Source organism: Procambarus clarkii, chromosome 43 (genome assembly GCF_040958095.1).
Source record: "Procambarus clarkii isolate CNS0578487 chromosome 43, FALCON_Pclarkii_2.0, whole genome shotgun sequence".
Classification (NCBI taxonomy): domain Eukaryota; kingdom Metazoa; phylum Arthropoda; class Malacostraca; order Decapoda; family Cambaridae; genus Procambarus; species Procambarus clarkii.
The window spans coordinates 9,714,311-9,740,854 of NC_091192.1; the positions used below are offsets into that span (position 1 = coordinate 9,714,311).

Genomic DNA, 26,544 nt, shown 5'->3' on the forward strand with positions numbered 1-26,544 from the left:
CGGCCCCGTTTTTCGTGGTCTTATCTAGGTCACACTTTCCTTGCCCGTCTTGCAGTGCCTGGCTTAATCCTTCCGTATACGTTGGAATCTCTGTGCTCACCTAGTTGTCCTTACCTAGCTGTGCTTGCGGGAGTTGAACTCTGGCTCCCACCTCTCGGCTGTCATTCGCCTGACGTAGACATGGGCTCTGTGTTGTTGGTCCTGTCCCTTTCGTTCCCATTGCTGCCTGTCTTCCTCGTTTCTCATCTTCCTTCTACGCTCGTGTCCCTCGCTGCTGGTGCTGGGGCTGTTTTTCTAGTCCGTATGGCTTGTTCTCCTGTATCTGCTTCAGTTCGATTGACCTGTGGGGTAATATGTGAGGGGTAATTGGATTGTTTTGCACGTCGGTTACTCATCAGTGCTTGATGTCTGCGAGAAGCCCTGTACAAGTTAGTGTATGCTTGTTTGTGTTGTGCTAACTAAGTGTCAGGGGGATGTAATTGTTTGGATGTTACCTCGCCCCTCTCTTTACACATTGTGGTTTAGTATGTGCTTCTTGACACCTACTGCTGCCTTGCAGGTAACTTGCAGTGTTTCCGGTGCTTAGCATTACCACGGCCCGGTCGTTGCCCAAGCCTCCTCGTTGCTAGACTGGTCGCCCAGGCGTTTTGACGTGGCTGTGCACAGCTTGACTTACAGCCTGGTTGATCAGGTATCTTTTGGAGATGCTGATCCAGTTCTCCCTTGGTCACTGTGCGGGATCGGCCTGTAATTGTTTTGCCCCTTATGTGTCGTGGAAGCGTGTTGAACAGTCTCGGGCCTCTGATGTTGTTGGGGTTCTCTCTGGGTAGAAAGGCTAGGTTGGACTTTGTCCATGTTCAGTTCCCTGCTTTTGCACTGCCCTTATGTTTGGTTCTTTCCCGGCCTGCTAGGTTTGGGTTCCTGGTTTCCTGGCTTACCCTGCCAGTTGGTATTTTCTGGATCTTGCGGTGTTACTTCTCACTAGTCTCTGCATTAGACCCACAGTGTCTCCGATTTTCTGGCGAGCTCGCTAGCATTGGGAAGTTTTCTGTACGGCAGACTTTCCTTCTCATTCCTTGCCGGCTTGGGATCCAGCTCTGCTTGCTCGGTGGTCGCACCCAAGGATTTCCCGCGGCACCGCCTCTTCCTATACTCGATCAGTCCATGGCGGGTCTGGTTCGGTTCTGCCTCGAGTATCTCGCCATCTGTTGGTAGTCAGGTGGCTTTGGTGATGGTGTCACACCTGCGTGCTTTGTCTTCACGGCGGTGTGGGGTTTTCTTTGGTGGTACTTCCTTTTTCTTTCTCTCCCTTTGTCGGTTTGCTATGTTTTCTTGAAGTACTCTGGTCCTTTTCTTGTGGAGGTTTAGGGCTGTCATCTTGCCACATACTGTCGCCTTGTCTCATGTGGCGCTGGCGAAGCCGCTCCGGGTTGCTTCGGTTTTGGAAGTTGCCTCGGCACCACTTCGCGAGCCTTCTCAGGCGTGGTTCACATCCGACCTGCTCTTGCGCCACTTGAGCCATCATGGTTCTTGGATTGTGTGCTCTTTTCTTTTCTCCTCTGTTTGTGGTGGCCCCTTCAGTTCTGAGTTGTTTTCCGAGTCTCTTTTCTTGTTGGCATTGGCCTCTTGGGGGTCTGGTTGGAGTGCTTCATGCCCTCCTCCGGCGCCTGGGTTCAGATCTTTTGGTTCTGATAGGTCTGTTCGCTTGCGGCTGTCTCCTTCTTTTCTGGCGAAAACTGGCACGGCTGCATGCTCCATGCGACCCCTCCAGAGAGCATGCTCTCTGGAGGGGTCCTTGGGTTGTTTGATGCTTGGTTGGTCTGGCCAGGGGTGCATCGTGTGTTGTGCTTGGTTGCGGCTCTGCGCCGTGCTGGGCGTGCCACAGCTGCCATGATCAAAGTCATGCTTAGGGTTGTTCCGAGTTTTCTCTCTCTCCTGTTCCTGAATGTGGTTCTCTCAGGTCGTCCACAGGGTGGTTCGGTCCTGCCAGCCTGCTTTCTGACCCCCTGCCCATATTGTTTGTTGGTTGCTCTGCGTTCCTTCGTTGACGTTGCTGGGTTTTGTCGAACCAGTGTAGCCTTGTGTTGGCAGTTGCAGTTTTTGTCTCCGCTTTGCATTGGGTGTGTGCTTCTTCCGCTTCCTGGATTGGGTCCTTCTTGTTTTCGTCTTTGGGTAGGTAGCTCCGGGGAGCCGACGGGGCTCCCCCCAGAAAACTAACGTTGAATGCATTGAAACGCCATTTTCTGGGTGAGAGCCTGAGGCTCCCTGGCAACCCTCCCTCCCCCCAGTTGGCAGTTTTTCGCATGTTTTGATATCCAGCCTCAGATCTGAGAGGTGGATTGCTGGCGTGTGGGTCTGGGGCTCCTCCTTTCCCCTACCGGGAAGGAGGGAGCTGCCCACACAGCGGCGCGGCGATGTGTGACATTATACTTGTTTGCCCATTTCTGTTTGGGGAGTTCTGTCCACTTGTTCGGCTTTTCGTCGCAATTTTCCCCAGAATAGGGGATTGTTTTAGGACGCTTACCTTTCAGGGTGCATGACCCGGTAGATGACAGACATAGCATGCTTCCAACCACCCAGGCTTTCTATAGGCTATTGCTTCTCTTGCTTCTTTTGAGGGGGGCCAGGTTCTGGCTTGTGGTCCCTGGTGAGCCCACAGAACTCCATACACATGACTGATGTCGAAGTCTGACATTAGCATATCAGCCTGGAAAGCTCCGGGAAGCCTCCAGTAAATGGCGTTTCATTACATTCCACGCTGGGTTTTTTCTTTCTGTTTAACAGGTAGCCGAGAAGCAAGGTCACGTCTGCATTGATTTAAATTAAGTTGCTTCATGTACATTTCTGGGGGGGTTATCTTGAGATGATCTTGAGGTTATCTTGAGATGATTTCGGGGCTTTAGTGTCCCCGCGGCCCGGTCCTCGACCAGGCCTCCACCCCCAGGAAGCAGCCCGTGACAGCTGACTAACTCCCAGGTACCTATTTACTGCTAGGTAACAGGGGCATTCAGGGTGAAAGAAACTTTGCCCATTTGTTTCTGCCTCGTGCGGGAATCGAACCCGCGCCACAGAATTACGAGTCCTGCGCGCTATCCACCAGGCTACGAGGCCCCTGGGGAGCCCTGTCAAGGGGCTACCAGACAAAATAAGAATTCCACAGAACAACATAGAGCATATAGAGGTGTCTAGAGATGAAGTTGAAAATATGCTAAAGGAGCTAAGTTGAAAAGTTGAGTTGAAAATATGCTAAAGGAGCTAACAAAGCAGCTGGCCCAGATGGCGTTTCACCATGGGTTCTGAGAGAATGTGCATCTGAGCTCAGCATTCCACTTCACCTGATCTTTCAGGCATCCCTGTGTACAGGAATCGTAGCAGACGTGTGGAAACAGGCTAACATAGTTCCAATCTACAAAAGTGGCAGCAGGGAAGACCCCCTCAATTATAGACCTGTATCATTGACTAGTATAATAGTGAAAGTATTGGAAAAACTAATGAAAACTAAATGGGTAGAACAGTTGGAGAGAAATGATATAATATCAGACAGACAGTATGGTTTTTGATCTGGAAGATCCTGTGTATCAAATTTACTCAGTTTCTATGATCGAGCCACAAAGATTTTACAGGAAAGAGATGGTTGGGTTGACTGCATCTATCTGGGCCTAAAAAAGGCTTTCGACAGAGTTCCACATAAGAGGTTGTTCTGGAAACTGGAAAATATTGGAGGGGTGACAGGTAAGCCTCTAATATGGATGAAAAATTTCCTGACTTATAGAAAAATGAGGATTGTGATCAGAGGCAATGTGTATCGGACTGGAGAAATGTCACAAGTGGAGTACCACAGGGTTCAGTTCTTACACCAGTGATGTTTATTGTCTATATAAATGATTTACTAATTTGTATACAGAATTATATGAACATGTTTGCTGATGATGCTAAGATAATAGGAAGGATAAGAAACTTAGATGATTGTCATGCCCTTCAAGATGACCTGGACAAAATAAGTATATGGAGCACCACTTGGCAAATGGAATTTAATGTTAATAAATGCCATGTTATGGAATGTGGAATAGGAGAACATAGACCCCACGCAACCTATATATTATGTGAGGGATCTTTAAAGAATTCTGATAAAGAGAGAGATCTAGGAGTGGTTCTAGATAGAAAACTATCACCTGAGGACCACATAAAGAACGTTGTGCGAGGAGCCTATGCCACGTTTTCTAACTTCAGAATTGCTTTTAAATACATGGATGGCGAAATACTGAAGAAATTGTTTACGACTTTTGTTAGGCCAAAGCTAGAATATGCAGCGGTTGTGTGGTGCCCATATCTTAACACTTTCAGCGGATGAGGACTCCTCCCGGCGTCCTGTTTCGCCTACCCGCTCCCGCATGGTGGACATAAATTTATGTCCTCTTTTAAAATATTTGTATAAAATTCAATTTTTATCCGATTTACTTTGGGTTTGTTTCAAACTGCGCGCCATGAGGCTCTTTCTCACCACTAGACTGCATGGTACAATAAGTTCATGAAAGTTTCACAAACATAACAAAAGTAAAAACATTTCGTGTGTGTTTGAAGCTCACTGATATGTTCCAGCGTTGTTTTATATTTGGCGCTATTCTATCTTAGGCTTTGTTGATCTTTTTTACCTACGGGCTCATAGAACATTCTATTGCGAACACATTGACACAAAAATGAATGACGTACATAGAATAATAATGTCATGAGAGTGAAATAAGTATAAACTTTCAAAGCGCCGTGTGTCGTTCCGTCACCGATACCGGGTAACAATTTCACCACTTCCCACACTCTTGCGGGCGGGCCGCAATCATTATTCTACGCTTATATTCATATCACCGTGTTGGGAATTTCATTGCGAGTCCATTGATACCAAAATTAACGCTCTAGGACAAGTGTGGAGGTGATAACAATACCAAGAGTAAAAACATTTTGTTGCTGTTGGGAGCTCACGGCGAGTCATCTTCGTAGTTATTTATTTGGTGCTGGTATCCCTATTCGCTTCGTGACTTTTTTTACTGATGTTCTTCTAGAGAATTTTATTGCGAACAAGTTGGTACCAAAATGAAATACGTAGCTCGAGAACTAAGGTCAGGAGAGTAAAAAGAGTACGGTGTATACACATTTTTGTTTTTACGCTTAAGCGGCAAAAACGCCGCGAGCACATACAGCTTTTTTTTTAACCATCCCAATGGGGCGCGAAAGTGTTAAGAAGCACATCAACAAACTGGAAAAGGTGCAAAGACATGCTACTAAGTGGCTCCCAGAACTGAAGGGTAAGAGCTATGAAGAGAGGTTAGAGGCATTAAATATGTCAAAACTAGAAGACAGAAGAAAGAGAGTTGATATGATCACTACGTACAAAATAATAACAGGAATTGATAAAATCGATAGGGATGATTTCCTGAGACCTGGAACTTCAAGAACATGTGGTCATAGATTTAAACTAGCTAAACACAGATGCCGAAGAAATATAAGAAAATTCCCTTTCGCAAACAGTGGTAGATGGGTGGAGCAAGTTAGGTGAGAAGGTGGTGGAGGCCAAGACCGTCAGTAGTTTCAAAGCGTTGTATGACAGAGTGTTGGGAAGACGGGACACCACGAGCGTAGCTCTCGTCCTGTAACGACACTTAGGTAATTACTTGGGACCATGAGCCTTAACCTGGCCCCCTCGAGAGAGGCATTAGGAGCAATGGCCTATAGAAACCCCGCGTGTGGTTGGGAGCATTGTATGTTGCCATCGACCGGATCTGGCACCCAGAAAGGTAGGCGCTCCAAAACAAATCCCTATTCTGGTGAAAATTGCTATGAAAAGGCGAAAAAGTGGATAAAACTCCCGTAACAAAAATTAGCAATCGAGCATGATGTCATCATGTTGCCACGCCGTTGTCTGTGCAACCCCCCCCCCCCTCCCTTTCCTGGGAGGGGGAAGGGGGACCCCCCAGAGCCCCACACCAGCGATGCACTCTACAGTTCTCAGGCTGATGTGCTACTGGCGTGGTCTTGTGCGTCTGGCTCCAGCAATTTGTCTCAGTTTCTGTGCCATGGTCGTGGACTGTCTCTACTGGTGGTGTGCGAGCCAGGATTAATATACTTTGGTATATTAGTATATCCAATTTCAGTTGAACAATCCTATTTTACTTTGTGTATGGATCTTTGGCCCTTACTGGGTTCGTTACAAAGTTCGGGAGTTCAAGGATGTGTATTGGCACATCCCAAATCTGCGGTTCAGGGACTGGTTTGGTTGTGTGGTGGAACGTCAAGGTTACCACTTTCATTGCCTTCCATTTGGCTTGAATCTGGCGCCTTGCATTTTGCAGGTGGCCTGCCTGCATCTGTTAGGTGTTTGGGTTCTGGCCTACCTCGACGACTGGCTGATTTGGGTTCCCAGCCTGTCCTTGTGTTTAATCACCTGGGATTTGGTTCTTTCCCAGCTCGCCGGGTTTGGATTTTTGGTGAACTGGCAGAAGTCCCATCTGTTTCCCTCTCAGGTTCGGACTTGGTTGAGTTTTGTGTGGGTTGCTCGGACCACTTCCTGGTCTCTTCCTCCGGAGGCTCTGCTTTGTCTGCGTTCCCACCTCCATCTTTTTCTGAGGGGCTCTCGGGTAACGTAACGGTTGCTCGAGAGTTTGTGCGGGAGCCTGAACTTTGCCTTAATGGTCTACTTGCTGGGTCGAGTAGACCATCTACCAGTGGTTTTGTCGGCCGTTCTGGCTCCTTCGGGGACGTCCCGTCCGCCCTTCTCGCGACCGCTGTGTTAGGCCTCTGGGGACCGTGCATCAGTTGCTGTTTCGCTGGCTTCCTCATCGGGCTTTCCGGGGTTCTTTGGCGCCTACCCTGAGCCCTCGATTAATGTGTTCACGGACGCAACATCTCTTGGCTGGGCTTTGTGACCAGTGCTCACCAGGGCAGCCAGGGGCTGTGGGTTCTGTCCCTCTGGCTCACAGCACGGTCTAGCTCCATTGAACCGGGACAGCCTGTCCCAGTTCATTCCCCTGTCCACTGAATGGACGATCGACGCCGACTCGTTTCGTTGGCTTTGCCAGACGTTCAGGCCTCCGGAAGTGGATCTCTTTGTGTTGGCATGGTCGAGGCATCTCCCGGTGTACGTGGCGCCCTTCCTCGACTGCGAAGCCATCAGGGTCGATGCCTTCAGGCAGGACTGGGCGAGGTGGGGTTACCTGTACCTCTTTCTCCAGGTTCAGCTGTTGCTCCAAGTTCTGGCTCACTTGGATACTTACCAGGGGAGAGTAGTTCTCTCAGCCCCTTGGTGGCCACCCCAGCCTTGGTTTCAGGCGCTGCTTGCTCGGTGTCCAAACCCGAGAGTCTTTCCGTGGCTCCCCCTCTTTCAGGAGATTGGTCCTTCCCGTTACAAGGATAGTTCGCTCTTCTCCTCAAGTCTTCACGTCTGGTCTTTCTGACTCGAGTCTGTCACCATTTGTATGGGGCGCAGGTGGCTTCGTTGTTGGTCTTCCATCTGCATGCCTCGTCTTTGTGGCAGTATGAGGTTTCCTGGCGGTCCTTCCAGTTTTTCTTATCACTGTGTAGGTGTACTTCGGTCTCTGATAGGGTTGTTTTTTCGTTCCTTTCATGACGGTCCTTAAACAGTCATCTTATGCCGAATACTGTCACCACCTACTGTGTGCCGCGGGCGGGTCCGCCAGTATCGCTGGAGCTTGCGTGCGGTATTGATGTTATTTCTGCTCCGTTCTGCAATTTGTCTCGTGTGTTGTTTCACCTCCAGCCTGCTCATGTGTTGTCTGAGCCCTCCTGGTGCTAGGACCAGGTGCTCTTTCCTCTCTTCTCCTCAGTTTGTGGTGGCCCCACGGCTAGCCAGCCTGCAGTGGCCCCACGGCTAGCCAGCCTTCGGTGGCCCCACGGCTAGCCAGCCTGCGGTCTATCCTCGTGCCTGCAACGTGCGTAAGTTGACTGCTTTGGCTGCCGTCTTTGGCAACATGTCTTGGGTTGACATTCAGGCACAGGGTTTTTGGAGGTTAAATAGGGTTCTGGTAGTTTGCTACCATGTCAATGTCCCAGGTCTTCGTAGGGCCTGTGTTGCATTGGCTCGGCGGTTGTAGCCAGTTGTCTCAGGCTTCGTGTTGAGGATTGAGGACTGACCGCCGCCCGGGTATGCCCTGCTTTTCCCTTGTCTTTGGGTAGTTAGCTCCGGGGAGCCGACAGGGCTCCCGTCCCCCCAGAAAACCAGCGTTGAATGTAATGAAACTCCATTTTCTGGGCGAGTCCCAGAGACTCCCTGGCATCCCTCCCTCCCCTTCCGGTCGGCGGTGTTTTCGCATATTTTGGCAACCAGCCTAAGAACTGCATGGTGGAACGCCGGTATGGGTATCTGATATTCCCCCTTTCCCCTACCGGGGAGGGAGGAGATGCGCAGACAGCGGTGCAGCGACATGATGAGGTCATGTTCGTTTACTAATTTTCGTTTGGGAGTTCTGTCCACTCGTTCGATTTTCGGTAGCAATAGTTTCACCAGAATAGGGGGTTTGTTTTGGGGTGCCTACCTCTCTGGGTGCCAGATCCGGTCTATAGCAGACATAGAATGCGCCCAACCATACGGGGGTTTCTATAGGCCATTGCTTCCTGTGCCTCTCTTGAGATGCCATGTTCTGGTTCATGGTCCCCGGTAGGCAAGAACTCTGTGCACATTGACTGATGCCAGAAAGTTATACATATCTATTCAGCCTGGATAGCTCCTGGGAGCCTCCGAGGCTCACCCAGAAAATGGCATTTCATTATATTCAATGCTGGTTTTGTATAGTAATATTATTAGGATAATAAAAATTTAAACAAAATCTGTAACCAAAAATATAAATAATGTACATCCAGAAAGAAATCGGGAATTTGTTTCTCCCTCTATCCCATCCATCACTGCCTTTCTCTCCCCCCCCCCCCCCTCCCCTCCAGCACATCATCTCTCCCTCCTTTAGGTTGGTATTCAGCATGGTGGGGATATTGATGTTCATTTACCGTTACTGACTTTTACTTTGTAACCGTCACACACAATGTGTTTATAATTACAAATGGTGCCTCAAGAGGATTCAAGCAAAATACTGTATACAGTATACTATATACAGTATGCCTTTTCTAAGGTATGTAAAGATACAGTATTATTCATTATTGTACAGTTAAGTAGTACTGTATATAAAAGTGAATTATTCTTGATGTATATATATATATGGTACTACAAAAATACATTACATAAATATCTCCTGAAGGCATCTCTGGTTGCAACGAATCCCTCACTCCAACATATTGAAGTTGGTCCCAAATAGAACTGAGCCAACCTGTCGGGTGGCACATCACTCATTCCCCATGTTTTGTTGGTTGGCGCAGTGCAGTGGTTACGCAAAAGTACATACATAAGATATAAAAAGAATATATAAAATCATGAGTAGGGCAGGTACAATGCCTAAAGCCACTAATAAGCAGAGCAGAGCAAACAAGCGCTTCTTGTTTCCCCAACTCCATTTCCTGTCCTTGCAATTCACCTATACTTTTCCTCACTATTTTTTTTTAATTCATTTTTCATTACTGATGTGTTGGTTGACTCTTTTTTTCCTTGCCCTTAAGTGACAATTTCACAAGTCCCGTGGTCAAAATTATCTTTTTAATAAAGTTTAATTAGTTAAACTAATTACTTTTCTTCTCCTTTTTCTTTTTTTTCTTTTTCTTTCCATTGTTTTCTCTTACGATCTCTTGCTTATGCCTACTATTTCCACCCATCTTATTCCTTTTACTTTCCTCTTCTTATTGGGTGGTATAAATAGGAGCTGCCTTGCATGGGCCAGTAGGCCTTCTGCAGTTTTCTTTGTTCATGTGTTCTTGTTTTTTCATTCTTACTGTCCCCCTTTATTACACCTTACCTTTCCTTCGTACCTTTGCCTTGCCTTCTCTTCCTCCAAGATTTTCTTCTTCTCACCTCTCTTCTGTCTATTTATTGCCTTCTCCTCCAATCATCACAATCAACTTGAGAGTGGTCCAGGACGGACTAAAACTTCGTCGTCCCTTTACTGTCTAGTGTGTGGTCTGGTCAACTTTAATTAGTTAAAATTCTGGAGTTCTCGGCATCTTGTATTTTACTTTCAGTTTGTTGATAAATGTAAAGATTGGAAATTGCTTGGAGCTCGTCCAAAATTTCCTACACCAAGTCAGACTCAAGATATTGTCCAAGAACTTGAAAACACAAAAATGAAGAGCAAAAGTTTGTCAACTAGCAGTCTTCACTCAAGCATTTCAAGTGCAACAAGTTCACTACTTTTATCAAAGATACCTGCTTGTAAGTATAAATTTTCCTGAAGTATAGACTTGAACATGTTGGCTTTATTCTCTACTCAAAATTAGGTAGCCTTAGTTCAATTCCTTCTAGTGACAGAAAGGGTTGGGTTTACCTTACACCCAATGCATTTGTTCACTATCAGTAAATATGTACCCAAAAGTTTGGCAGCTGTTGTGGAAGTTGCACCCTGGTGGATGGTCAGTAGGGGAAGAGGGAGGGGGAGACTTCAATACATGCCTGAAGGGTTTGTGTAATTACCTAAGTGTAGTTACAGGATGCGAGTGTGTAATTACCTAAGTGTAGTTACAGGATGCGAGTGTGTAATTACCTAAGTGTAGTTACAGGATGAGAGCTACGCTCGTGGTGTCCCGTCTTCCCAGCACTCTTTGTCATATAACGCTTTGAAACTACTGACGGTCTTGGCCTCCACCACCACCTTCTCACTTAACTTGTTCCAACCGTCTACCACTCTATTTGTGAAGGGGAATTTTCTTATATTTCTTCGGCATCTGTGTTTAGCTAGTTTAAATCTATGACCTTTTGTTCTTGAAGTGCCAGGTCTCAGGAAATCTTCCCTGTCGATTTTATCAATTCCTGTTACTATTTTGTATGTAGTGATCATATCGCCTCTTTTTCTTCTATCTTCTAGTTTTTGCACATTTAATGCCTCTAATCTCTCCTCGTAGCTCTTGTCCTTCAGTTCTGGGAGCCACTTAGTGGCATGTCGTTGCACCTTTTCCAGTTTGTTGATGTGCTTCTTAAGATATGGGCACCATACAACTGCTGCATATTCCAGCTTTGGTCTAATAAAAGTCGTGAACAATTTCTTTAGTATTTCTCCATCCATGTATTTAAAAGCAATTCTAAGGTTAGAAAGTGTAGCATAGGCTCCTCGCACAATGTTCTTAATGTGGTCCTCAGGTGACATTTTTCTATCTAAAACCACCCCTAGATCCTTTTCTTTATCAGAATTCTTTAAAGATTTCTCACATAATTTATAGGTTGTGTGGGGTCTATGTTCTCCAATTCCACATTCCATAACATGGCATTTATTCACATTAAATTCCATTTGCCAAGTGTTGCTCCATATACTTATTTTGTCCAGGTCGTCTTGAAGGGCATGACAATCATCTAAGTTTCTTATCTTCCCTATTATCTTAGCATCATCAGCAAACATGTTCATGTAATTGTGTATTCCCACTGGTAGATCGTTTATATAGACAATGAACATTACCGGTGCAAGAACTGAACCCTGAGGTACTCCACTCGTGACATTCCTCCAATCCGATACCTTGCCTCTGATTATGGCCCTCATTTTTCTGTCAGTTAGGAAATTTTTCATCCATGTTAGTAGCTTACCTGTCACTCCTCCAATATGTTCCAGTTTCCAGAACAACCTCTTATGGGGAACTCTGTCGAAAGCCTTTTTTAGGTCCAGATAGATGCAGTCAACCCAACCATCTCTTTCCTGTAAAATCTCTGTGGCTCGATCATAAAAACTGAGCAAGTTCGTTACACAGGATCTTCCAGATCGAAAACCATACTGTCTGTCTGATATTATAGCGTTTTCCTCCAAGTGTTCTACCCATTTAGTTTTAATTATTTTTTCCAATATTTTGACTATTACACTTGTCAGTGATACAGGTCTATAATTAAGGGGGTCTTCCCTGTTTCCACTTTTGTAGATTGGAACTATGTTAGCCTTTTTCCACACATCAGCTACAGCTCCTGTACACAGGGATGCCTGAAAAATCAGTTGAAGTGAAATGCTGAGCTCAGGTGCACATTCTCTCAGAACCCATGGTGAAACTCCATCTGGACCAACTGCTTTGTTCTTACTTAGCTCCTTAAGCATTTTTTCCACTTCGTTTCTAGACACCTCTATGTGCTCTATGTTGTTCTCTGGAATTCTTATTGTATCTGGTTCCCTAAAGATTTCATTTTGTACAAACACACTTTGGAACTTTTCGTTTAGTGTTTCACACATTTCCTTTTCATCTTCCATGAATCTATTTCCCATTTTCAACCTCTGAATATTATCCTTTACCTGCAATTTGTTGTTTATGAATTTATAGAATAGACCTGGTTCTGTTTTACATTTGTCTGCAATCCCTTTTTCAAAATTTCTTTCTGCCTCTCTCCTCACTGCCGTGTAGTTGTTTCTCGCATCTTTGTATCGCTGGTATGTTTGGGGGTTCGGCCTCTTCCTGTATTGATTCCATTTTTGTGTCTTTTGGTCTCTAGCCGTCTCGCAATTTCTATTGAACCAATCCTGTTTCCTAGTTCTGCATCTCTGTTTTGGTATAAATTTTTTCGTGCCTTTATCATATATTTCACAAAACTTGACATACATCTCATTCACTTCCTTGCCTAGCATCAAGTCTGTCCAATTATACTCACTAAAAAAATTTCTAAGGTCACCATAATGTCCTCTCCTGAAGTCTGGTTTTTCAACTGCTTCAACCTCCTTATTTTCTTCCAGCTTATAACGCATTGCATACTTTAGTATCGAACTCCAGTATCGAAGATACTGGAGTTAAGTGATGTAATACAGCTGCAGACACCAGACATTGTTGCACTCACGGAGACAAAACTTGAAGATGTAATTTTAAATGAGGTCATATTCCCAAGGGGCTACTCAATTTGGAGACGGGACAGAAAAATTAGGAAAGGCGGTGGCGTTGCTGTGCTGGTAAAAGAACACCTAAAGGTGAACGAAATAATGACTGCCAATCCACAAGAAGTTGACATAATAGCACTAGAGATCTGCCATGAGGATGATAAACTAATGATAATAAATGCATATAGTCCACCGCCAAGCAGCACATGGTCAAAGGAGGAGCTAGATAGTAAACGTGAAGGTCTTATAACAATAATGAGAGAGATTATAGCGAGAGCGGATAACGATAGATCACGACTGTTAATAGTCGGTGACCAACTTGAAATCCATAGACTGGGAAGCATATGAAGCTAAACAGAAGATTTTTGGACCTGTAAATTTGTAGACCTCATCCTGGAAACATTCTTGTATCAACATGTTAAACAAGCTACGAGGATGAGGGAAGGGGACGTTCCCTCCATGCTAGATTTGATATTTACCAGGAAGGAGGAAGAGATATTTGACATTCTAGGTTCAACCTAGGTTCCTAGGCAACCTAGGTAACCTAGGTTCAGTTTCAGCTTCTCTCTATCTTCTTTTGAAAGATCTCGTCTTAACGACCACCCTTTCCCATCCTCATCACTTTGCAATTTTCTAGCATTCCTTAGTACTTCTTCCATCTGTTTGGCACCGTTTAGGGTGATCCTCAAAGGTCGATCTTTCCCTTTTACGTACTTGCCTATTCTCCTGTAGTCGCACATGTGTGTAGTTACCTGTGTGTATAGTTACAGGATAACGGCTACATTCATGGTGTCTGTCTTCCCAGCACTCGGCACTTCCCAGCTATTTTGTATCACTTGTTATACACTACTTTGAAACTACCGATGGTTTTGGCCTCCCACTACTTTTTCACATACTCTAACCATCTATCACTGTCTGCAAACGAAAACTTAAACTTGTTTTGGCACCTTTGATTCCTTAGCTTGAATGTGTGACCTCTTGTTCTTGATATTGCCAGTTTCAGAAATTCCTCTTTGTCTATTTGGTTGCTTCCTGTTATTATTTTTGATGTTGTGATCTCTTTTTCGTCTGTTTTCTAGTTTTGGCATATTTAATACCTCTAACCTCTCTTCATAACTCACTTTTTCAGTTCTGGAAGCCATTTTGCAACAAGCTTTTGCACCTTTTCTAGTTTATTGATATTTTTTTTTTTAGATATGGGCACCATACAACTACTGTACTACTTACTCAAATTTTGGTCTCACAAAGTCATAAACAGTTCCTTAGTATTTCACCATATGTATAATTAAAAGCTAGTCTGAAGTTGGAAAGCGATGCATATACTCCTGTCACAATGTTTTTTGTGTTGTACCTCAGGTGGCAGTTTACTATCCAAAACCACCCCTTGGTCTCGCTCTTTATTAGAGTTCTTGAATTTCTTTCCATATACTTTGGAAGTTTTCTGTGGTTTCTTTTCTACAATACCACATTCCAAAATATAGCATTTTCTGGGGAAAGCCTCTTCGGGTCCCTGGAGTTATCCAGGCTGATATGGATACATGAGACTTTGGCATCAGTGTGAATGGAGTTCTAGGCCTACCGGGGACCACGAGCCAGAAACTGGCCCCCTCAGAGTGGCACGAGAAGCAATGGCCTATAGAAATCCCTGTGTGGTTGGAAGCATTCTATGTCTGCCATCAACCGAGTCAGGCACTAGGCACCCATAAAGGTAAGCACCCCAAAACAAACCCATGTTCTGGTTAAAATATAGGTACCGAAAGCCGAACTAGAGAACAGAACTCCCCAAATGAAGACTAGCAAACTAGCATGTCATCACCATGTCACCGCGCCGATTGTCTGTGCAACTCTCCTCTCCCCTGGGAGTGGGAAGGGAGAGCCCCAGAACCTCACGCTGGCTATCCACTTGGCAGTTCTTAGGCCGATGTGCTTGGCAACAATCGTGTGACTCTGGCTCCTGTTTTGTCCTCCAGCTCTGTGCCTTAAGGTGTTGTGCTGTTTCTTGGTGGCGGCGAGCCAGGAGTAATTTCGCAAGTACTTGGGCTGCATGTGCCTACGGTCCCCCTTCCCTAGGTGCCTTGTAAGTTCTGACTTTAGGGCTTTAGGTTAGGTTATCTTGAGATGATTTCGGGGCTTTTTAGTGTCCCCGCGGCCCGGTCCTCGACTAGGCCTCCACCCCCAGGAAGCAGCCCGTGACAGCTGACTAACTCCCAGGTACCTATTTACTGCTAGGTAACAGGGGCATTCAGGGTGAAAGAAACTTTGCCCATTTGTTTCTGCCTCGTGCGGGAATCGAACCCGCGCCACAGAATTAAGAGTCCTGCGCGCTATCCACCAGGCTACCAGGCCCCCAAGGTGGCTTGGGGCCACCTTCCATAAGTCACCTTGTGATCTTGTGATCACTTTTTCTCACTCTCTCTTCTCTCTCGGGCCTTCCTTCCTGGTGGAGGGATCTGCCTCTTGGTTGGTCTCACCCTATTGTGTCTTGGTGGCCCTCCACTTGGCCCCTGTTCTGGAGGTGCAGCTTTAGCAGTTTGCTGGTACTATTGTGTGCCGGTTAGCAGTGCCCTGCCTGGGCCTTCCCTGAGCATTAGTTTCATTTCAGGACCCTAGGAATTACCATGGGGGTGCATGGGTCTGATGGATGTGACCCCTGGGTCCACCCCTCGCCTTGTACGAGTTTAAGGGTTGCTCAGTCCCCTCGTCTTCTGTGAATGGTGACCTTCACCGTTCCTGCCTGCGTCATGCTGCCTGATGGGTCAGTGACAACTTTAACCCAGAGTCCTGTGAGTTTTGTTGCTTGTTTGTGAATCAATACACCCAGTCCACTGATGATTATTCAGGTGTGAGCAGCTCAGGCATTGCACGCTCTTTGGGTTGCTGCAGCACGATAGGTTGGTTGCTGACCTGGAAGACCCGAGTCTGCCCTGTTTTAGTTATAGGGTCCCGGACTTGGGGGTGTTAGTCACTTCGACCTTGGTTCAGTCTGCACCCCTTCATCCTTTCCCTGTTATGGTTCATCCAGGTCCTCCCTTCCCTGCTTCCTGCTCCAAAACATCTGAGGGTTTCGGAGAAGGGGCAGTGTTTAGTTGGTTTCGAGACTGGCAGTTTTGGTGGATGCCCCTTCCAGTCTGGCAACGGAGGCATTCGAGCCGGTTCCTCCTGCCGAAGCATCTGTGTCTGACCAGTGGGCCCCCCCTTCCTTCCTACTTTTCTGGCTGCTCCGGCTTCTTTTTAGGCGGGGCTTTGGGGGATGGCTTGGCCCCAAGTCCTTTGTGGAGGTTCCCGGAGCTGGGAAGGGGTTGACTTGGGTACCTTGGACCCCGTTGGACCCAGCTCGGGTTTTTGTACCTCGTGAGTGTGGCTTGTTGTTACAAGGAGTGGGGATTTCCTTTCCTCCCTAATGTGTATGAGTTGGATTTGGTTTCAGCCCCTTTCCCTTGGTTCAGTTTCATATCCCTTCGGGTCCATTGGTCTTAGCCTTCTGGAAGTTTTTGACTTCCCGCATCCCACCTCATTAGGTGCGGGAAGCCCTTGTAGCTTACCTCTTGCATGACCCGGATTATGCCTCTTTAATGAATATATCTTCCTTCAAGTTTAGTTCTTTGTTTCCTCTTTGGGTTCGTTATGAGCTTCTGTAGTCATCCCGGCTTGCGAACTGCCCTGTTTTGTCGTTGGAGGCTTGGCACAGTTCTGTTGGTCCTGCTCGCTTGAGTGGAGTGAGGCTCCGACTGTGGTCCAGGTTTACCTGGGGGTGGGGGGGGGGACAAGTTTGAGTATCTCAATGCATGCTTGTTCACCCCTGCTCTTCCTCGGGATGTTCACATAGTGCAGCTTCACGTGCAGGTTCTCACCCTTTCGTCTGTGTTGGTTGCTAATGATTTGCACTCTCGTGGCCTGTTGGCTTTGGTCTTACATTTTTTTCCATCCTAGAGCTGTCCTCGGATTGGCTTGAGGAGGATGTGGAGGCGCAGTGGGCCATTCCTGGTTCTGGTGCCTTGGTCTCGGCGGCGCATGTGTCATGTGCCCTGTTGACGATGTTTGTGCCGATCTTGCGGGATGCGGTGTCTCTGTTCTTTGCTTTTTGTCTCGCCTGTCGGCAGGCAGGGCTCGCTTTCTCCTTGAAATCTGCGTGGGTCCTGGCTCTGAGGTTTTCGTCACCTTTTTGTCTCTTGCCGTTTGTGGATTCTGGGGTTAGGCAGTATCTGCAAGCAACAGCTTCCTGTTGTCATCCTTTGTTGGGCTTGTTGGTTCTCGGGGGGGCCTGTGGGGGGGAGGTCTTCCCAGAGGAGTCATGCCAGGCCTCGGAGTTCCTCCTGTCATGATAGGCCAGTGGTGCAATTTTCGGGGCCGATGCAACTTTTGGATTCATCTTCGTCTGGTCAGCGCTATGACTGCTGTGTGTGTAGGTCTGGTTCTCGAAAGGGGTGTCGGCCCTTTCACGGTTCTTCCCATGATTGGGTGATGGGGCGGATGCTCGCTCTGTTTGCTCAAGCCTGGTCCCACGATTTGTGGGCCTTTTGGGTCGTTTTGTGCAGCCTGTAATGGCGTTGGGTGGCCCCACCTCCTTTGGGGGGTTCGGGGGCTGGCAGGATGGGCCTCTTCTCCTGCTCTCTGTCGAGTTATCTTGAAGTGGTTTCACTTGGGCATGGTCGAAACGACAACGTCTCTCAGGTGGGTTTTCCATCTGTTTCTGGTCCCGAAACGGGACTGTGCGGACCTGCGGTTCATTCTGGACTAGTCTCATCTGAACCCCTGGGTCTATTGCCCCTCCTTTCAGATGACAACTGTCCCAGGTCCGGCTTCTTTTGGCACCGGGCACTTGGATGATGTCTCTTGACCTCCAGGACGCTTATTGGCACGTCCCAATTCGTCCTGGGTTCAGGGACTGACTCAGCTTTGTTGTGAGACGTTGGGGTTACTGCATTCGTTGGCTTCCTTTCGGCTTGAATCTGGCCCCTCGCGTTTTCACATGCCTTACCTGGGTTGTGATGGCCTGTCTGAGTCACTTAGGGGTTCGGGTTCTGGTCTTTCTTGAAGACTGGCTGGTGTGGGCTCCACGCCAGACCATGTGTCTGCTCGGCAGGAATTTGGTTCTTTCCCAGCTCGCCGGGTTCGGGTTCCTAGTGAACTGGAGGAAGTCCCATCTGGTTCACTCTCAGGGTTCGGTCTTGACTTTGTCTTGTGTGGGACTCTCGGAACACTTTCTTGTCTCTCCCTCCAGAGTCTCTGCTTCAGCTGGAGCCTTTGCTTGTTTCTAGGGGGGCTCCCGGATCACTTGGAGGTTGCTCAAGGGTTTGTGCAGGCGCCTAAGCTTTGCCATGATGGTCTATCCACCGGGTCAGGTTTGGGTTCGTTGGCTGTTCTAGTTCCTTTGAGGACGTCCCTTCTGCTTCTCTCGCGATCACTGGGTTCGGCCTTCGGATGCCTTGCGTCGGCTGCTGTGTCGCCGGCTTGCTCATCAGGTTTTTCAGGGTTCGTTGCCTTGGTGCCTACCTGAACCCTCACTCAATATGTTCACAGATGTGTCATCACTTGGCTTGGGCTTTGTGACCAGTGCTCACCAGGCTGGGCAGGAACGGTGGGATCTGGTCTTCTGTTGGACACACAGCATGGTGCGGGAGTTCGCGTAGATGTGGATGTCGCTTTGGAGGGTTCGGGTTGCTTGTGGATCAGCTCCATTCGGACTGCTCCCTGGTGGTTCATTGCCTTAAGGGGGTTCGATGCGGTCCTTTGCTTTTTGGGGGGCTGGTCACTTCAGGTGACTCATCTGTTGAGTTCTAGGGGTTTGGCTCTCCTGGCTATACACGTTCAGGGGGGTGTCCAACGTACTGGTGGATGGCCTGTCACGCTTCGTTTCCTTGTCCAAATGGGAATGGACGGTCGATGCCAACTCGTTCAGTTGGCTCTGCCAGACGTACGGGCTCCCGGAGGTGGACCTTTTAAGGTCAACATCTCTAGTTGTACGTGTCGCTATTCCCTGACTACGAGGCCATCTGAGTTGATGCCTTGTGGATGGACTAGTCGAGGTTGGGTTACCTGTACCTCCTCCCCTGGTTCAGCTGTTGCTCCAAGTCCTGGCTCACTTGGAGATTTACAGAGGAAGCGTAGTCCTTTTGGCTCCTTGGTGGAGCCAAGAGGACTACTAGACCCAGCCTTAGTTTCAGGCGCTGCTTGCTCAGTGTTTGAACCCAGGGGTCTTCCCACGGCTGCCTCTTTCAACAGATCGGACTGGTCCGTTATGTAGCTGGTTCGCTCTTCTCTTTGAGTCTTCGCGTCGGGTTTTGCGACTCGAGTCAATCATCACTTGTATGGTGAGCAGGTGGCTTCATTGATAGTGTCCCACCTACGTGTTTCGTCTTGGCGGCAGTATGAAGTTTCCTGGCGGACCTTCCATTTCCTTTTGTCCCTTCATCAGTTGACTTCGGTTTCTGATCGGGTTGTCTTGTCCTTTCTCCTGTGGTTGTTTCAGGACCGTCGTTATGCCAAATATTGTCGCCTCGTATCGTGCTGTGCTGGCGAAGCTGCTGCTGTTTGTGTTCGGCGTTGATGTTATTCTACTCCGTTTCGCAAGTTGTCTCGTGTTTTGTTAAAACTCCGGCCTGCTCTTGTGCCGCCTGAACTGTCTTGGTTTTTGGACTGGGTGCTCTCTTATCCCTTTTCCCCCTCGGTTTGTAGTGGCCCCTTCGGTTCAAGATTGTTTCTCCAAGGCAATTTTTCCTGTTGCATTGGCCTCTGGGGGTCGGGTGGGGGAGCTTCTTGCTCTCCTCTGGCACAAGGGTTTCTGCTCTTTTGGTCCTGATGCTAGGTTTGTTCAGTTGGAGTCATCTCCTCTTTTTCTGGCAAAGAATTAGATGGATGCTTTCCAGAGGGGTCCTTGGGTTGTTGAAGCTTAGTTGGTGAGGCTGGGGGTGCATCATGTGATGTGTCCGGTTGCAGCTCTTTGCTGGTTTTTGCACGCCAAGGCCTCCGTGACTGAGGACATGCTTTGGGTTGACCCGGTTTCACATTTTCTCTTTCAGGGTTCGGGTCACCCAGATTGTCTGCAGAGTTATTAGGTCCAGCCAGCCTGCGGTCAATCCTTCTGCCCACAACATTCGTAAGTTTGCTGCGTTGGCTGCCATCTTCGTTAACATGTCTTGAGCTGACATTCGGGCACGAGGATTTTGGAGGTTGAACAGGGTCCTGGCCGCTTGCTACCTGGTCAGTATTCTGGGGTCTAGACGGGCCTGTGTTGCATTGGGTCAGCGGTTGCAGCCAGTTGCCTCGACTTTGCGTTCAGGGGCGAATGCCGACCGCCTCCCGGGTGAGTCTCTCTTGGTTTTGTCTTTGGGTAAGTAGCTCCAGGGAGCCGAAGGGGCTCTTCCCAGAAAACCAGTGTTGAATGTAAGGAAACGCCATTTTCTGGGTGAAACCCAGGGGCTCTCCGGCAGCCCTCCCTCCCTCCGGTCGGGTTTTTTTCGCATGTTTTGACATCCAGCCTCAGAACAGCAGGGTGGACAGCAGGCGTGAGGGTCTGGGGCTGCTCCTTCCCCCCTCCTGGGGAGGGAGGGGGGTTGTGCAGACAAGCAGCGCGGTGACATGGCGGCGACATGCTAGTTTGCTAGTTTCCATTTGGGGAGTTCTGTCCTCTAGTTCGACTTTCGGTAGCAATATTTTAAACAGAATAAGGGTTTGTTTTGTGGTGCTTGCTTCTCTGAATGCCTGACCCGGTCGATGGCAGACATAGTGCTTCCAACCACATGGGGGTTTCTTTAGGCCATTGCTCCTCGTGCCCCTCTATGGGCACCAGGTTCTGGCTCGTGGGCCCCAGTAGGCCTAAAACTCCATTCACATTAAATAAACAAATGTGTCCGTTCACATTGACTGATGCCAATGTCTAATATGTCCATATCATCCTGGATAGCTCCAGGGAGCCTCTGGGTCTTGCCCAGAAAATGGCATTTCATTTTATTCAACGCGTGGTTTTTCACATTGAATTCCATTTGCCACTTGACACTCGAAGCATTTATTTTATCTAGATCAATTTGAAGTGCATGACACTCTTCTGTGTCTCCTGCCTTCCCCCAGTATCTTAGCATCATCTGCAAACATGTTTATATAATTCTGTATTCCTTCTGGTAGATCGTTTATGTAGACGATAAGCATTACTTGTGCATGAAATGAACCATGTGGTACTCAGCTAATAACACTCCTCTAGACAGATACATTCTCTCTGATTACCGCTCTCATCTGTCTATCATTTAGAACATTTTTCATCCATGTCAGCAGTCTCCCTGTCACCCCTCCAGCATTGTGTGTGTGTGTAATTACCTAAGTTTAGTTAGAGGATGAGAGCTACGCTCGTGGTGTCCCGTCTTCCCAACACTCTTTGTCATATAACGCTTTGAAACTACTGACGGTCTTGGCCTCCACCACCTTCTCACTTAACTTGTTCCAACCGTCTACCACTCTGTTTGCAAGAGTGAATTTTCTTATATTTCTTCAGCATCTGTGTTTAGCTAATTTAAATCTATGACCTCTTGTTCTTGAAGTTCCAGGTCTCAAGAAATCTTTCCTATCGATTTTATCAATTCCTGTTACTATTTTGTACGTAGTGATCATATCGCCTCTTTTTCTTCTATCTCCTAGTTTTGGCATATTTAATGCCTCTAACCTCTCCTCGTAGGTCTTGCCCTTCAGTTCTGGGAGCCACTTAGTAGCATGTCTTTGCACCTTTTCCAGTTTGTTGATGTGCTTCTTAAGATATGGGCACCACACAACCGCTGCATATCCTAGCTTTGGCCTAACAAAAGTCGTAAACAATTTCTTTAGTATATTGCCATCCATGTATTTAAAAGCCATTCTGAAGTTAGAAAGCGTGGCATAGGCTCCTCGCACAATATTCTTTTTGTGTGTGTGTGTGAGTGTGTAATTACCAAAGTGTAATTACAGGATGAGAGCTACGCTCATGGTGTCCTGTCTTCCCAGCACTCTTTGTCATATAATGCTTTGAAATTACTGATGGGTTTGGCCTCCACCACCACCTCACTTAACTTGTTCCAACTGTCTACCACTCTATTTACAAAAGTGAATTCTCGTATATTTCTCCGGCAGCTTTGTTTTGTTAGTTTAAATCAATGACCTCTTGTTCTTTAAGTTCCGGGTCTCAGGAATTCTTCCCTATCAATTTTATTGATTCCTGTTACTATTTTGAACGTAGTGATCATATCGCATCTTTTTCTTCTATCATCTAGTTTTTGCATATTTAATGCTTCTAACCTCTGCTCGTAGCTCTTGTCCTTCAGTTCTGGGAGCCACTTAGTAGCATGTCGTTGCACCTTTTACAGTTTGTTGATGTGCTTCTTAAGATATGGGCACCATACAACCGCTGCATATTCCAGCTTTGGTCTAATAAAAGTCGTGAACAATTTCTTTAGTATATCGCCATCCATGTATTTAAAAGCAATTCTGAAGTTAGAAAGTGTAGCATAGGCTCCTCACAATGTTCTTAATGTGGTCCTCATGTGACAGTTTTCTATCTAGAACCACCCCTAGATCCCTTTCTTTGTCAGAATTCCTTAAGGATTTCTCATAATTTATAGGTTGTGTGGGGTCTATGTTCTCCCATTCCACATTCCATAACATGGCATTTCTGGGGGGGAAGCCCCGTCGGCTCCCCGGAGCTATCCCAGGCTGATATGCTAATGTCAGACTTTGGGATCAGTCATGTGTATGGAGTTCTTAGGCCTACCGGGGACCACGGCCCCCTCAGAGAGGCAAGGGGAGCAATGGCCTATAGAAGCCCCCGTGTGGTTGGAAGCATTCTATGTCTGTCATCGACCGGAACAGGCACCCAGAAAGGTAAGCGCCTCAAAACAAACTCATATTCTGGTTAAAATTGCTACCAAAAGCCGAACTAGTGGATAGAACTCCCCAACCGAAAACAAGCAAACTAGTGTGACGTTACACACCGCCGCGCCGCTGTCTGCGCAGCTCCCCCCTCCCCGGGAGGGGGAAGGGGGAGCCCCAGACCCTCCACGCCGGCTACCCACACCTCGGTTCTTGAGGCTGATGCTATAGGCGATGGTCGTGTGCTCTGGCTCCGGTGTCGCTACTGCACTGTGCTTTGCGTGTGGTGTTTGTTTTGTGGGTGCGAGAGCCAGGAGTTATCTTGAGTACTCGGGCTGCATGCACCTAGGGCTGCCTTCCCTAGGTGCCCTGTAAGTACTGCCCTTGGGGCTTGGGGCCACCTTCCACAGGCTCCTCGGGGTCTGCCTCTGCTGGTCCATTTTACCTTTCATTTTTTCGGCCGCCTGTTGGGCTCTTGGGTGTTCTGTTCTCCCTTGTTACCGGCAGGTAAGAGGCAGTTTGCACTGGTAGGGGCGCAGGGTGCTGCACAGCTTTTATTCCCGACATCGCGGCCGGCTCTGTTCCTTGGGGTTCGCTGTCCTCTTGTTGGGTTTTGTTTTCCTTTTTTTTTTTGCCTGGTGGGGGGTTCTGTCATTTTATTCAGTTTGTTTTTGCCCTTCCACTGTTCTCCTCGGTGGCGCCCCCTGCTAGGTCCCCGTGAGTGTACACGTCCCTGGAGTTCAGCTTTAGAAGTTTGCTTGGTAGTTTTGGGCGCCGGTTTGCAGCACCCTGCCTGGGACTACCTGAGCGCGAGTCCTCTTCAAGTAAACGCTCAGGACCCTGGGAATCCCCTAGGGGGCGCGTGGGTCCAATGGATGTGACCCCGGAGTCCCCACTTGTTGTGTGCGAGTTTGAGGGTTGCTCGGTCCCCTTGTCTCAGGGTGACCCTCATTGTTTTTGCCTCTGCCACGCTGCCTGTTGGGTCGGTGATACTTTCGACTCTGAGTCCTGTGAGTGTTGCTGCTTGCTTGTGACTCAATTTACCCAATCCTCTGATGATTCTCTTCGGGTACAGGCGGCGCGTGCGTTGGTCTAGGTTTCGTCTGTTGTAACGAGCTCGGTTGGTTGCTCACCCGGCTGCCCCGCTTTGCTTTTCGAGACCCGGACTTGGGGGTGGGGGTCGCTTCGATCCTGGTTCAGTCCGCACCTCCTCGTCCTTCCCCTTTTGTTCGTTCTGGTCCCCCCTTTCCCTGCTTCTAGCCCCGAAGCGTCTGAGGGTTTCGGGGTCGGAGCAGGGGTTACTTGATCTTGAGACTCGGCCAGCTTCGAGAGGTGCCCCTTCCGGGGGGGGGGGCAGAGGCATTCGAGTCTTGTCTCCCGGCCGAAGCTTCTGGGTCTGACCAGTGGGCCCCCCTTCCTCCAGCTTTTCTGGCTGCTCCGTCCTTGTCTTGTGGGGTCGGGGCTTGGGGAGAGGATTCGGCCTCGGGTCCTGTGGTGAAAGACCTCGAGGCTTGGGAGGGGCTGACTTGGGGGCCTTGGACCCCGCTGGACCCCGCCTGGGTTTTTCTTCCCTCTGAGCGAGACTTATTGTTACAAGGAGTGGGGTTTTCTTTTCCCCCCTCTGCGTACGAGTTGGATTTGGTGTCGGCCTCTCCCCGGGTTCGGTTCCGTGTTCCCCCGGGTACGTCGGTTCCATCCTTCCGGAGGTTTTCGGCTTATCGCATCCAACCTGGTGTGGTGTGAGGGCCTTTGCAGCTTACCTCCTGCGTGACCCGGATTATGCCTCGGAAATGGATCCGTCCGAATTCAGGTTTGGGACTCCGTTCTCTTTCTGGCTCCGTTACGAGGTTCCGGAGTCGTCCTGGCTAGCAGACTGCCCCTTGTTTGTTCTGGATTCCTGGCATTCCTTCTGTCGTTCCCGCACGCTGGAGTGGCGGGAAGCTTCCACGGTGCTTCAGGTTTTCCTGGGAGGCGAGCTTGAGTAACTGAATGAGTGCTTGTTTGCCCCTACCCTTCCCTGCGATGTGGGCGTTATTCAGCTCCATGTGCAGGTTCCCACCCTTTCGGCGACGCTCGTTGCGGAGGACTTTGGCGCCCAGGACCTTTTGGCTTTGGCCTTGCGGTTCTTTTCCCTCCTGGAGCTGTCGTCAGATTGGCTCGTGGAGGATGTGAGGACGCTTGGGTCCGTCACAGGGTCCGGCACCTTGTCCTCGTCTGCGCATTCGTCGGCTGCCTTGTTGAAGCTCTTCACGCCGATTTTACGGGATGCGGTTTCCCTGTTTTATGCTTCCTGTCTTGCGTGTCGGCAGACGGTGCTGGGTTCCTCCGTGGAATCTGCTTGGGTTCTGGCTCTTAGGCGTTCTTCACCTTTTTGTCCTCTTTTGTTTGAGGAGTCGGCCGTGGCGCAGTTTATTCAGGCTGCGTTGGCAGCTTGTCGTTTGATGTCGGACTTGTTGGTTTTCCGGGGGTCCCGGGGTGGGTCTTCCCGGAAAAGTCGTGCCAGGGCTCGGGGTTCCTCTCGTCGTGGTAGGCCTCTGGTGTCAGGTTCGGGGTTGGCTCCTCCTGCGGACCCTCCCTCGTCTGGTCGGTGCTTTGTTCGCTCTGTGCGGGATTCTGGGTCTCGTAAGGGTCGCCGGCCCTTTCGCGGTTTGCCCTATTGACGGGGCGATGGGGTGGGGGGGGCGGCTTGCACTGTTCGCCCGCGCCTGGTCCCACGATTCGTGGGCCTTTCGGGTCGTGTCTCGCGGCCTGCAGTGGCGTTGGGTGGCCCCTCCTCCCTTGGGGGGGTCGGGGCTGGCAGGGCAGGTTTCTTCCCCTGCGCTCTGTCGAGTCGTCTTGGAGTGGGTACTCTTGGGCGTCGTCGAAACGACGTCGTCCCTCAGATGGGTTTCCCGTCTGTTTCCGGTTCCGAAATGAGACTGCGTGGACCTGCGGTTCATTCTGGACTTGTCCCGTCTGAACCCCTGGGTTCATTGCCCCTCCTTTCAGATGACTACGCTGTCTCAGGTTTGGCTCCTCTTGGAGTCGGGAGCTTGGATGGTGTCCCTGGACCTCCGGGACACTTATTGGCATGTCCCGATTCATCCACGGTTCAGGGACTGGCTCGGTTTTCCACGGTTGTGGGGCGTCTGAGTTACCGCTTTCGTTGTCTCCCATTCGGGTTGAACCTGGCACCTCGCGTGTTCACACACCTTACACGGGTTGTGGTGGCTCGTTTGCGTCTCCTAGGTGTTTGGGTGTTGGCCTACCTCGACGACTGGCTGGTTTGGGCTCCCAGCCGGTCAGCTTGCTTGCTAGCCAGGGATTTGGTTCTTTCCCAGCTCGCCGGGTTCGGGTTCTTGGTGAACTGGAGGAAGTCCCATCTTGTTCCCTCTCAGGTTCGGACTTGGCTGGGTCTCGTTTGGGACTCTCGAACCGCCTCCTTGTCTCTCCCTTTGGAGTCTCTCCCGTGGCTGCGGTCCCGCCTTTGTCTGTTTCTGGAGGTCCCTCGGGTCACCCGGCGGTTGCTCGAGGGGCTGTGCTGGAGCCTGAACTTCGCGATGGTGTTCTACCCGCCGAGTCGGGTTTGGCTTCGACGGCTGTTCTGGTTCCTTCGGGGTTCCCCCTTCCGCCTCTCTCGCTATTGCAGAGTTTGACTCCCGGGGGCCTTGCGTCGGTTGCTGCGTCACTGGCTTCCTCTAAGGGTTTTTCGGGGTTCGGTGCCTTGGCACCTACCCGAGCCCTCGCTCGATGTGTACACGGATGCGTCGTCTCTTGGCTGGGGTTTTGTGACCAATGCTCA

General features: G+C 48.9%; 1 protein-coding gene across 2 annotated transcripts in view; it reads left to right on the top strand.

Annotated features, from left to right (window-relative positions):
- LOC123755724 (RING finger protein 17) overlaps window positions 1-26,544 on the top strand; it is a 928,112-nt gene that overhangs the window by 517,041 nt on the left and 384,527 nt on the right. For both annotated transcript variants that reach the window (XM_045738465.2, XM_069300037.1), the window contains one exon: window positions 10,126-10,315. In XM_045738465.2, coding sequence (XP_045594421.2) covers window positions 10,126-10,315 — 190 coding nt within the window. The remainder of the gene's footprint in view (window positions 1-10,125; window positions 10,316-26,544) is intronic.